This window comes from Lagenorhynchus albirostris, chromosome 11, assembly GCF_949774975.1.
Source record: "Lagenorhynchus albirostris chromosome 11, mLagAlb1.1, whole genome shotgun sequence".
NCBI classification, from domain to species: Eukaryota; Metazoa; Chordata; class Mammalia; order Artiodactyla; family Delphinidae; genus Lagenorhynchus; species Lagenorhynchus albirostris.
The window spans coordinates 92,201,370-92,214,466 of record NC_083105.1 but is presented as its reverse complement, the minus strand read 5'-3'; the positions used below and the strand labels follow the sequence as shown (position 1 = coordinate 92,214,466).

The 13,097-nt window shown below is 36.6% G+C and overlaps 1 protein-coding gene across 1 annotated transcript in view; it reads left to right on the top strand.

Moving 5' to 3' along the window:
• The window catches only part of PTPRO (protein tyrosine phosphatase receptor type O), a 229,350-nt gene that overhangs the window by 155,105 nt on the left and 61,148 nt on the right, over positions 1-13,097 (top strand). Inside the window, exons 9-13 of the mRNA XM_060167078.1 lie at positions 1,188-1,308; positions 1,645-1,838; positions 2,789-2,900; positions 6,815-6,966; positions 8,119-8,239. Coding sequence (XP_060023061.1) covers positions 1,188-1,308; positions 1,645-1,838; positions 2,789-2,900; positions 6,815-6,966; positions 8,119-8,239 — 700 coding nt within the window. The remainder of the gene's footprint in view (positions 1-1,187; positions 1,309-1,644; positions 1,839-2,788; positions 2,901-6,814; positions 6,967-8,118; positions 8,240-13,097) is intronic.

Here is a 13,097-nt window from a genome sequence, read left to right as displayed (position 1 = left end):
CTTCTTTTTTTGGTTTGTTTTTTTTGATGTGTGGTGCTGTATTCCTGTCTTACTGGTTGTTTGGCCTGAGACGTCCAGCACTGGAGTTTGCAGGCAGCTGGATAGAGCTGGGTCTTGGTGCTGAGATGAGGACCTCCGGGAGGTCTCACTCCGATTGATATTCCCTGGGCTCTGAGGTTCTCCTTTTGGTCCAGCAGTTTGGACTCAGAGCTCCCACCACAGGAACTTGGGTCCAACCTCCGGCCTGGGAACCAAGATCCTGCAAGCCGGTTGCTGGGCGTTCCTCCTGTCCCCTTAGGTGTCCATGGTCCCCCACTGATGCCTGGTTAGTGCCCTAGTTGTGAGGATACGTGAATTCCACATCCTCCTAGTATGCCATCTTGACTCCCGGAATTAGCTTTTCTTTATAATGTTTGGTGGAATTCCCCTGTGAAACCATCCAGTCCTGGGCTTTTGTTTGCTAGGAGTTTTTTTTTTTTTTTAATTACAAATTCAATTTCACTACTAGTAATCAGTCTGTTCAGATTATCTGTTTCTTCCTGATTCATTCTTGGCAGGTTGTCACAGTAGCCTTGCAAAGTGCTTACTGCTGTATCTTGCTGCTTGGCCTGTATCATGGAGTAGAGGACAAAATGCTAGGCTTCCAGTCCCAACACTGATCTAGATATGTGATCTTGGCTATTCTCTAGCTTCACTTTCTTGATCTGTTAAATGAGAGATTTGGACTAGATAATCTCTGAGGTAATTTCCATCACTATAATTAAATATTATATGCTTCTAAGTGATGAGAGACTAAAGACATTCCTGCACTGATCTTTGCATGTAATCAGCTGACACTACAATTTAGGATGTCAGACTATCCTTATGTTATTCCTGATTTGATTATGGTTAGAGGCTGATGTGCTTCTAGTGTACATAGTTACAATTGACATTGATGGGTATAAAGCAGTTCACGGGGCTTATTAAATCTAGCCTTAGAATTTGAATGTTCCGGGTTTCCTCCAGTGCTCATATAAACTATATATCATCCTAATTTTGAAATTTGACCTTCCTCAGCATAAGTAAAGGCTTCTGGATTTCAGAGGCATTTGTGATTTCACAAAGTGTCCCTGAAAACGATGTTAGCCTCTGTGTCACATTCTGAAAGCCCAGCTCTAAATAAATCTTATTGGGTGTTTGGTTTGAAGGTGAACTCAAGCAAATCTATTATTGAAAATCTGGTTCCTGGTGCCCAGTACCAGGTTGTGATGTACCTAAGAAAAGGCCCTTTGATTGGACCACCTTCAGACCCTGTGACATTTGCTATTGGTAAGTTGCCAGCCACAAGAATAATACCTTTATCAGAGTACTATTTGGAGGGGTGCAATTTCTAAGCTCAAGTCATTATCATCATTTTTGGGAGGTCCATACTTGTTCACCCAATATTCAACCTTCAGAGTAATTAATGATTACAATTGTATACCTGGAAGCCATCCTTAGCATCCATTACTTGGGCAAAAGAAAATCTCAGGCAAATATTTTTAGTTTTTAATGATTGTATCAGAAGAGTGAAAAACCTAGTTATTAGGTAGCAGTGTGAAGCTATTGCTAAGATATTAAACATTCCTTCCTGACTTTCTTTTTTTCACTCCCCTCCCTTCTTAGTTCCAACTGGAATAAAGGATTTAATGCTCTATCCCTTGGGTCCTACAGCAGTGGTTTTGAGCTGGACCAGACCTTATTTAGGAGTGTTCAGAAAATATGTGGTTGAAATGTTTTATTTCAACCCTACAACAATGACATCAGAATGGACAACTTACTATGAAATAGCAGCGACTGTCTCCTTGACTGCATCCGTGGTAATCTTTCCTTAACCAGCTGTCACATTTTCCTGTGTCAACAGACATGCTTTCATGTACCAAATGTGTCTGAAAAAATTATTATGTGTTATGTAAATTAGACCGTTTTGTAAATACACACAGGTAGCTTGCTACTTGCAAGGTTTGGGGTTGTTTTTGCTTTTAATTTTTTTTGTTGTTTTTTGAGAAAGAGAGAGAGAGAATTGTGTGAAACTAGCTTTCACTCTTAATTGAGTGTATTTGCTAATTCACATTTTAGTAGACCTACCAAGTGCTTATTGTTTTTCTCTGCTCCTGAGGAAGAAAACACAGGAGATTTCCTCTAGTCATTCAATAATTAGTTGACACTGCACAACTCTAATGATGGCTCTTCTTGACATTGAAACATCAGTTAAATACCAATAATGTCAGGCCCTTAGAGGGTGTTCTTCAAGAGACCAGGAAAAGATTGCTCTTTCTGAGACTAGAATAATTTTAAAAGTGCAGGTTAGCTACAGGTCACATACAAATTACACAATTGTCCTCTACCCAGTTGACAACTCTGGTGATTGCCACCCAATATGGATGCATGTTTATGGTCCATGCTGGGAGAATATAAAGTTGTGAAAGGTTATTTGCCTTAGAAATCGGAGGACATGTACATACAGTGACGTACAAATAAATACTAATTCTCTTGTGTAATATAACTTAGGAAACTGCAAAAGGAAACCAATACTGAACATATTTGACTCTATATCTTTTGATCACTTTTTTAAATATATTATATTGTGGTACATCATTTTATTTACACGTCATCTCATTCCAAAAAGAATATTTTTAATGGGAAATGGGAAATACAAAAAGGCAAAAGGAAATTAAAAATTATTTTTTCATAGCCTGAGAGAAGTACATAACTGTATTCCAAAAATATGATTTTCCCTCTTAGTCTTTTGTCTTCTTGCTTTTTTCAGAGGATAGCTCATCTGTTGCCAGCATGGTACTACAACTTTCGAGTTACCATGGTAACATGGGGAGACCCGGAACTGAGCTGCTGTGACAGTTCCACCATAAGCTTCATAACAGGTGAGTGTGTGGGAAATGGTCCCATGAGGAGAGATCACTATTTTGAGGAAGTTCTGAGGGGACCCATCTCCAGAAATTGCTAGTCATTCACCCAGGACCGACTGAGTATCAATTTCACAGAAGATGATATACTTGATTCTGAAAATTTATTATTTGTTTAAATAATAGCCTTTAAAAATTAAAATACAATTTATATCCTGAGTTACTGTCCTTAATTTCTTTTTATCCTGAGTCACTGCCCTGGATTTATGCACCCCTGTTCAGAACTGATTAGAATCGAGATGTGGCAGGCAGAGCTTTCAGCTTTACACCACACTCAAATGATTTTATCCATTTTGATAATTGTATTTGGTAGAGTGCCTCCATTTCCTTATTAATTAAGCCATTTTCAAAGTCACAGGCTGACTGCAGTACTGTCCACTGCAGGAATTGAAACAGACCTGGAGACACATAAACTTGGGTGTGTGGGTCACACGTTTGCTTCCACCTGTAAACTCCAGCAAGTTAATTCTTCTAAGCCTCAGTTGTTTTCACGTGAAAAATAGGGATGATAATAGTATCTATAATCTGCTATTATTATCTATTGTTACTTCCCAATTAAAAAAGCTACTTAGCAAAATACATGGCACAAAGTTTAAGTACTCACAAAACTGTTAGTGTTGGATCCTCAGAGCCTAAGATTATGTAGATCACCATCATATGGCAGAGACAGCAGAGGTGGGCAGAGGTAGCAACAAGAAGAGGAAATTCAGTTTAAGTACTCACAAAACTGTTAGTGTTGGATCCTCAGAGCCTAAGATTATGTAGATCACCATCATATGGCAGAGACAGCAGAGGTGGGCAGAGGTAGCAACAAGAAGAGGAAATTCATCCGAGAAACAGTAACCCTTATTGTCTGAACTAAGATTTTTTCAAGAACTTTTGATGGGACTGCAAAGCCATAATTAAATTTATATTGATGGGCTTCCCTGGTGGCGCAGTGGTTGAGAGTCCGCCTGCCGATGCAGGGGACACGGGTTCTTGCCCCGGTCTGGGAAGATCCCACATGCCGCAGAGTGGCTGGGCCCGTGAGCCATGGCTGCTGAGCCTGCGCGTCCAGAGCCTGTGCTCCGCAACGGGAGAGGCCACAACAGTGAAAGGCCCGCGTACCACAAAAAAAAAAAAAAAAAATTATATTGAGAAAAGAAAAGAGAAAGATATTGTTTAGGTGAAGAATAATTTTGTCAAAATAATTTACTCACTGGACTTCTAGCTTTACCCTGTTGAGATTTATCCATTAAAAAAACAATGGAAAGAAATTAATCATGTGAATTCTTACACAGTCAACTTACATAGTTCATGACTGTTGTTTACTGGTCCATGTCAAGAGCTTCCTTTGTTCCAGATGTTAATAGTAATATTAAAGTAGAGAAGTGAAAGACTACCATAAAAAGAGAAAATACCAATTATTTGACAAGCCCTGTGTTAGCCTTTTTGACTATATTCATAATTACATACTTAATTATAATTAAACTTCATTGTATCAGTAATTCATACACTTAACTTTATTGAGATTAACACTCTGAGAATGCTCTTTCCTTCTCAGACAGAGCAGCTGTCTGGAAAAAGCCCAGACGTCACATCTGATCACTTGATTGAGCAGCCTTGACCCTGCTAATTTCCAGCTGTAGAACTTTGAGCAAATTATCTTAATGATCCTGGACTTGTATTTTCTCACTGGTAAAACTCAAAACATTGCCTAACAACTGGCTAATGAAACAAAGCTAAGCGTAGGGAACTTGCTGTAGTGAGCCAGGACACTTTCTGGACAGAGTGTTCGTGGTGTCTCCCAAGGGGGACATCAGAAATGGAATATTAATAGGATTTGGAGTTCTGGACTCAAATGGTTTAGGTGTGCCTTTCTAAGTTGGGAACTACCTGGGAATGGGCAAAGGTCATGAGATAAGAGTTAGGTGGACAAAGCAAGTCTGGATATGTAAACTATGGTTAATAAGCAAGCTACTTGCCTAGGTGAGAAGTCTATTGTCTCCAATAAATTGATCTTTGGGAATTTCTTATTTTTTCCTGGGACCAACCACTAAGTCATGCTGACACTGGGGATCCACAGTGTTATCTAAGTGTATTGACACAGATGGTCTCAATTCTCACATCTATAAAATGGGCATAATAATACCTCATAGGGTAGTGTGAGAATTAAATTATGTAATCTAAATCATTACTAAAATACATATGGTAGCTGAGTTTTATTTTTATACCTGTATCTAAAACTAGTTGAAATTTTAGCTTTTGGCCAGGGGGGGCTTTCTTCCCTCATTTCAGTTTTAAAGCAAATAAAGACCTCATACTTTACTTTCGTACATTTTCCAATTGTAATCCAAATTGCCAAGTTGTGTGGGAATAGGAATAAAATACTTGAATAAGGTGCGATTTATTAGAACCTCAAGTCTCTTATCTTTGTTAGGCAGTTTGTCTGCAAGTCAAGTTCCTAATTATGCTAGTGTACCAAATAATGTTTAATAAACAAATAGTGACATCTGGTGGCCTTTCAGCAATATGCTGGATTTGAAATCAACAACATGGAGTATAAAAATGTGAAGACTTCATACCTGTGAGCTTTGCAATTTTAAATATGTTTGCAATTTTAAATATGTTCACTCAAATTAGAACTTGAGAAAATATTCTTTGAAGAAATATACATATAGGTTCTTGTATATAGTGAATTATATAAAAATATGTTATAAGGCTATAAAGAAACCAGGGTTATTTTCCTTTATTCAAATTTTCTGCAATATGATATGGGTTTGTGCTACTTATTATAGACATGTTGATATTTCAAGATTTTATTGTCAAACATATAGAAATGCTACTTATACTTAGCATGAAACAGAAATATGTTTTTTACTATTACACATCTCTTTAGTGAATAATTGTATCTGAAAGCATAGATAGTTATGAATGTCTGTTATACGTATTAGTGCATGTTAAGGAAAATAAGTCTTTTTGATTTGTAGAAATTCTCCTCCAAACGTTGGTTGGTTTGGGACTGTATCTTGGAATAGGACACTTGACTATCTTCAAACCAACATCACATGGAATGTAAATTCAACTGTGTATTTGTTAAAATCTTCAGAATTATCAGTTACTTTAAAAAATAATTAAAGTGTGCTTTCAAAGCTTATGTATTATAGAGCTTGTGATGAACTCTCCTCCCCTATCAGAATTTTTTTTAATTTAAACGTGTAAAGTTATAAAATAAATTCATAAACTCAGTGTCAGGGAGAATTTAGCTTTTTAAAGTTAAAAATCTCTTCCTTCCCTCCCTTAATACTTGCTTCAGCAACTTTTATTTAGAGCCTACCTTCCGCGAAGCACTGCGCTAGACACTGTCAATGCCATTGTCTTGTTATCTTATGGACATAATATTTATTTTTCTGTTCCTCTACTCATTGATCCTACTGTTGTTTATTCCCGTAAACTTCTTTGCTGCCACAATAAAAAAGATTTATGTTTACAGGACCCGAGTTTCTAGTACTGCTTGGAAAATAAGTTCACCAGTGCCTAATAATATTAATTTATTGAGCCAACAATAAATTAACCCCAAATTTGACCCAAACATGTGAACATTTTTGGAATCTTGTAAATAAAATTTATATAAAAAAACTTGCTCTCCTCAGATATAGGTCTGGCTGTCTTGGGTCTGAGCCATACAAGGTAGTGTCCCACAAAACAAGTGCCCACCTCATACCACCAAACTTCACTATATTATCGACAGGTCCAAGAGTCCCTAGGACCATCATGAGGTGTGAATTTTAATTCTCTAAATTAACTCTATATGGGATTTCATGCTCTGTTGATAAGTACTTTAAGTATTCATAGTCTCTTATACTAAAGTGTAGTTCTTTCCTCCCTCATAGCCCCAGTTGCTCCAGAAATCACTTCTGTGGAATATTTCAACAGCCTGTTATATATCAGTTGGACATACGGGGATGACACTACTGACCTCTCGCATTCTAGAATGCTCCACTGGATGGTTGTTGCAGAAGGAAAGAAGAAAATTAAAAAGAGTGTATGTATCTTTGATTCCCAGTATTGGGCATCTGTTGAAAACCATGAAGCAAACATTTATTGAGACATCAAACAAGTGGCACTGTTTTGGGTTCTGGAGACAGGATAGCGAACAAAAATTAAATTCCTTCTTTCACAGAGCTTAGCTTTTAATCTTTAGTAGTGAGTAGTAATCATTGTATCTATTGATTATTGATTTCACCTGTGTTTAAAGTTATGCCCGAGCTTTTTCTTCAGGATACTAAACATTTTCAAGAAAACCATAGTTATTTCATTATTTTCTCCATATATCCCCAACACCTAAATATACGGATGTGTTGGAAATGCAAATTTCTTTTCTCCTGGTTTATTAAGCTTTTTGTTATAGTATTTAGGGTACCAACTAAATGACTGTAATAATATATTTTTTTAAGGCTGTGGATTAAAGAATATCAACACCTATGTCTCTCTCATAGTACCCAGCACTAACAGGGCACCTCTGCTGTGAGGGATCATCCAGGGGTCCAGATTCTTTCTATTTTGCTGCCGCATCTGCCACTATGTGTAGTCCTCATCTGCACAGGCAAAACTTCCTCATCTTTGCAGCCATATTCCAGCCCACAGGAAGGGGAAAAGAGAGGACACAAAGGCCCAGCGCATACAGGGTGTGAACAAAACTATAAGTTGCCCATGGTACCTCCTCTTACCCATGGTTGGAATGGGGTCACATGGTCCCCACTAGCTATAGAAGAAACTGGGAAATATAGTCTTAAGTTAAGAAAGCAGGTGTCCATAGACATGGTTAGGTTTCTTTTGAGCTTCTCAGCTAAGGCTGAACAATGTTCCTATTAGTAAAACCAAGCAATTGCTTTTTCTAAAATTTGCTGTGAATATGAGGGGAAAAAAGTCAGAGTAATACCCATTCCAAACAAAGGAATTAATCACAAAAATGTCCCTTTATGTATTGTGCCTATTTAGGGCTACCTTGCATTTGGCTCAGCTGAGAAATTTATATCATGTTCAGAGGAAATAATATATTCGTAAGGCTTAATCAACTGTAGATTGCAGCACAGAACAGAGAGGGAACATCTGTGATAGCCCTGTAGTTGTTTGGAATGGTATTCTAGTTCAAGGCCATTAGAAGCTTAAACCCTCCATTCTGATGATCTTGCAGGTAACGCGCAATGTCATGACCACAATTCTCAGCCTGCCTCCGGGAGATATCTACAATATCTCCGTAACTGCTTGCACTGAAAGAGGAAGTAATACCTCCATGCTCCACCTCGTCAAGCTAGGTAAGAAAAGTACACAGGTGTGTGTGTGAAAATAATCATGCTGGGAGAACTAGTGTGTGTATCTCTTGGTTTAACATGGTCTTCGCAACTCAGTGAAATAGAAAAAAAATGGTTTGCTGTCTTTTATAAGTACAAAAGAGACTTAATACTATCAAAAGAGTACATTCAACTTATAAATTTCTGTGAGTGCAGTGTTTACTGTGCTGGAGACAAGAGTGTTCATCATTCATAGTAAGGCTAGAGGAACCAACAAGTCTTAGAATTTTAGAGATGGATGGACCTTAGATGTTATCTAGTGCCGTGTTCTCAACCCTATCAGACACCATTCCCCTTTTATATAAATATTATGCAATGCCCTCATTAATATCTTAAATTGAAATTCATAGATAAAATAATCCACATGTTGATTTTTTAAATTTGATATAAATCCTAACTCTAATTCAAAATCAAAATAAAAGAAAAATAATTTATAAAAAATAATATGGATTCCCTATGTATATGTTCAGGTACAGATTTTAGCTATTCTAAAAGTCATAATGGGACTACCTGATGACTACATACAATGAAAACGAATAAATGTGAGTTTGCAAGAAGTAACAGGATCAGTAGTTCTTCCATACAGGAAGTATAAAAATAAAGAAATGAATAAATCTATATTAATTAATTTACTATTATTAATTAGAAATAAATTATTTAAATAATTAAAAATAAAGCATATAAAAGTACAGGTGGACCCTAGAATAAAACCTAGAGTTAGGATAAGTAATAAGAGACTAGACAAATTTGCCTGTGATGAAAGAAAGAGGGAAATAACCTTAGTTAAAGTAGAGATAACATGCTGAGAAAAATAATAAGCCGTGGATGAGGGAAAATGAGGAAACTGATATTATGGCAAATGAGCTGGAACTTATTGTGTAGTGTCAAAATAATTATTTATATTATGAAAAACAACTTGGAAGTGACACTATATGACACAAAACACATCTTCTACATTCAATAATCTACCATGTATTAAAGTAAATAGTTTCAGGTACTTAAAGGGACCTCGGAAGTAATATCCTATAATCAGCTGCAGGCAAAAGAGGACAGATGGGCAAAAAGTTGGGTGGTAGACCTCTTGGGGCAGTATCAGTTTGAGAATGATAACCCCAAAATAAATGCAGTTCAATATGTAATTTTCACAGCAGAGATCTCATCATTTTTGTAGTTGAAAATTTTAAATATATACATAACTAGACATCACGAAATCATTTCATGATCCATACAAATATTGAATCAGTATGTTGTACACCTGAAACTAATACAATGTTGTGTGTCTATTATAATTCAATAAAAAATAAATGTATATGGCAATAAAAATAAATTCAAAACATTTAGTTCAACTTACTGACATCACAGTTTCAGATATCTGCTAATTTATATTCTGTGTCTGTCTGTAAAAGTTTCAAATCGTTTCTGTTATTACACATGTTCATATGTGCAGCTATAAGTAAAGAACAATCCAGGGTGTTTTATTAGCAGCTTAAATACCAGGAGCAGCAGCACTGACAGTGATGTACCTTTAGAAAACTCTTGGAAAATCCAGAACCAAACAAAACAATCTTTTCTTAGTATATCCACTAGTTGCATTTCTCTATAATTCAATGCATAAGACACAAAGTCTTAAATCTTTTTTGTCTCTTATTTGGCACAGTAAAAACTAAACACTTGCACTGAAATCCTTTAGAATTAATTTGGTAATTGAAAATGCATGATGTACTAAATAGACACTATGGGCAGAAAAAGTGAATTATTGAGTAGGTTTTTTTAATAACATTAAAAAAAAATTTTATTGGAGTATAGTTTATTTACAATGTTGTTTTAGTTTCAGGTGTACCGCAAAGTGATTCGGTTATACGTATACATATATTCATTCCTTTTCAGATTCTTTTCCCATGTAGGTTATTACAGAATATTTAGTAGTGTTCCTTGTGCTATACAGTAGGTCCTTGTTGGTTATCTATTTTATATATAGTAGCATGTGTATGTTAATTCCAAGCTCCTAATTTATCCCTCCCCCCTCCATGTTTCCCTCTGGTAACCATAAGTTTGTTTTCAAAATCTGTGAGTCTGTTTCTGTTTTGTAAATAAGTTCATTTATATCATTTTTTAAAATTAGATTCCACATATAAGTGATATCATATGATATTTGTCTTTCTCTGTCTGACTTATTTCTCTTAGTATGATAATCTCTAGATCCATCCATGTTATTGCAAAAGACATTATTTTGTTTGACATTAGAGCTGAGTAGTATTCCACTGTATATATGTACCACACATTCTTTATCCATTCCTCTGTCAATGGACATTTAGGTTGCTTCCATGTCTTGGCCATTGTAAACAGTGCTGCAATGAACATTGGGGTGCATGTATCATTGTGAATTACGGTTTTCTCTGATATATACCCAGGAGTGGAATTGCTGGATCACATGGTAGCTCTATTTTGGTTTTTTAAGGAACCTTCATACTGCTCTCCATAGTGGCTACACCAATTTACATTCCAACCAACAGTGTAGGAGTGTTTCTTTTTCTCCACACCCTCTCCAGTATTTATTGTTTTTAGACTTTTTGATGATGCCCATTCTAACTGGTGTGAGGTGATACTTCATTGTAGTTTTGATTTGCGTTTTTCTGATAATTAGTGATGTTGAGCATCTTTTCATGTGCTTTTTGGCCATCTGTATCTCTTCTTTAGAGAAGTGTCTGTTTAGATCTTCTGCCCATTTTTGGATTGGGTTGTTTTTTTTTTTGATATTGAGCTGCATGAGCTGTTTGTATATTTTGGAGATTAATCCCTGTGGGTCGCTTCATTTGCAAATATTTTCCCTCATTCTGTGGACTGTCTTTCCATTTTGTTTATGGTTTCCTTTACTGTGCAAAAGCTTTTAAGTTTAATTAGATCCCATTTGTTTATTTTTGTTTTGTTTTGTTAAATTACCCCAGGAAGTGGACTAAAAAAAGATATTGCTGTGATTTATGTGAAAGAGTGTTCTGCCTATGTTTTCCTCTAAGAGTTTTATAGTGTCCAGCCTTACATTTAGGTCTTTGATCCATTTTGAGTTTATTTTTGTGTATGGTGTTGAATAGTTTTTAAATAACATCTTAATTCCATTTGTGTCCTTCTTCATGGCAACTTTCTTCAAAATTATTTTACATAACATTAAATTTTTTTCCAATATTAATTGCATGATAAAGTACTTGTACTCATATTTATAGTGGATTTATTCTGATGCAAAGTTATAAATTCATGTGGAACGTGGGACATGGGACAATTTTTCTCTTTGGAACTTTCTTGATTTTTGCAGGACATCTAGTATTTCTGAGCCCTGCCTACCGAAGTATGGTTAACTTCCTCCATTGTGACTACTAAAAACATTTCTGCAAATTTCCAAGCACCCTCAAGGGGGCGGTACTACTCCTACTGAGAATCATGAGTAGAGTTCTTTCATGCACTGCACACAATCTGCTTTTCCCTAGCAGTCTATACTTGAATTCCAGGAATGTGGAGATCACCAGCTTCCAACATTGCACGATCTATTTATTAAGACAAAAAAATCACCTGATTCCAACCATTCCAACTCTGATTTTGTTCTCTGTATGAATGTTAGTTCAAAACTTGTTTCCAGGTAACTGGAATTACTTGAAGATCATGCCTGTGTTCCCCAAGACTTTCTTTTCCCAAGCTTTATTAGCAGAAGCAACCATGAGTGTTTCTCGGGTTTCTAGATGCTTTCTCCAACTTATCTGGTTTGTTGGTCTCCCTTAAAGTACAAGTTCAGAAGTGGTCTTACCAAAGTAGTATTCAGTGGCCTATTGTGTGTTTTGCTGTCATTTTTATGTGACATTATGGATGATCCGTGAAGCCTCAGGAATATGGGTTAAAGTCATGAACTGGGACAATTACACTCAAACAAATAGGAATGTGAGTAAGAAAACTGTCATAATTTCCCAAACTTATCATGAGGTTTTGAGTCCCCATGTCTCCCCATTAACAGACAAGACTGCCTAAACCAGTTTAGGAAGTTCCTTTGAGAGCTTCCCTGGTGGTGCAGTGGTTAAGAATCCGCCTGCCAATGCAGGGGACACAGGTTCGAGCCCTGGTCCGGGAAGAGCCCACATGCTGCAGAGCAACTAAGCCCGTGCACCACAACTACTGAGCCTACACTCTAGAGCCCGAGAGCTACAACTGCTGAGCCCACAGGTTGCATGCCTAGAGCCCGTGCTCTGCAACAAGAGAAGCCACCGCAATGAGAAGCCCATGCACCGCAACGAAGAGTAGCCCTGCTCGCCGCAGCTAGAGAAAGCCCACACGCAGCAACGGAGACCCAGCGCAGCCAATAAAAGAAATAAAATAAAAATAAATATTTTTTTAAAGTTCCTTTGAACTTTTCAAATAGGGAAGACACGTTCCCGCAGCAATTATTTCTAGTGAATCATTACCCTTAGAATTGATAAGCTTTTCCATGTTGGTATCTTAATATCAGACAGAATATTACCTCTATCCTGTTCCTCTCTGAAAGCAAGACAATCTTTATATAATGTGCCTGTCCTTAGCCCTTTTTTTTCCCCTGAAAATGAAATAACCCTACTTTTTATCCATATGTCTAAAGGTCTATTTTCCATCCTACTAATGACATTATTGTGTTTTATAAGCTCTTTCAATTTTCTATAACACACACTACCTTGTCTGCTGTAGATGCTTAATAGATATTTGTTGAATGGAATTGAAACTATAGACCTCGAAGCTGAAATTAGTATTACAGTTAATATTTAACCAAAACAAGTTTCAGCTTTCAGAGAAGTGAAACATTTTGCTTTAG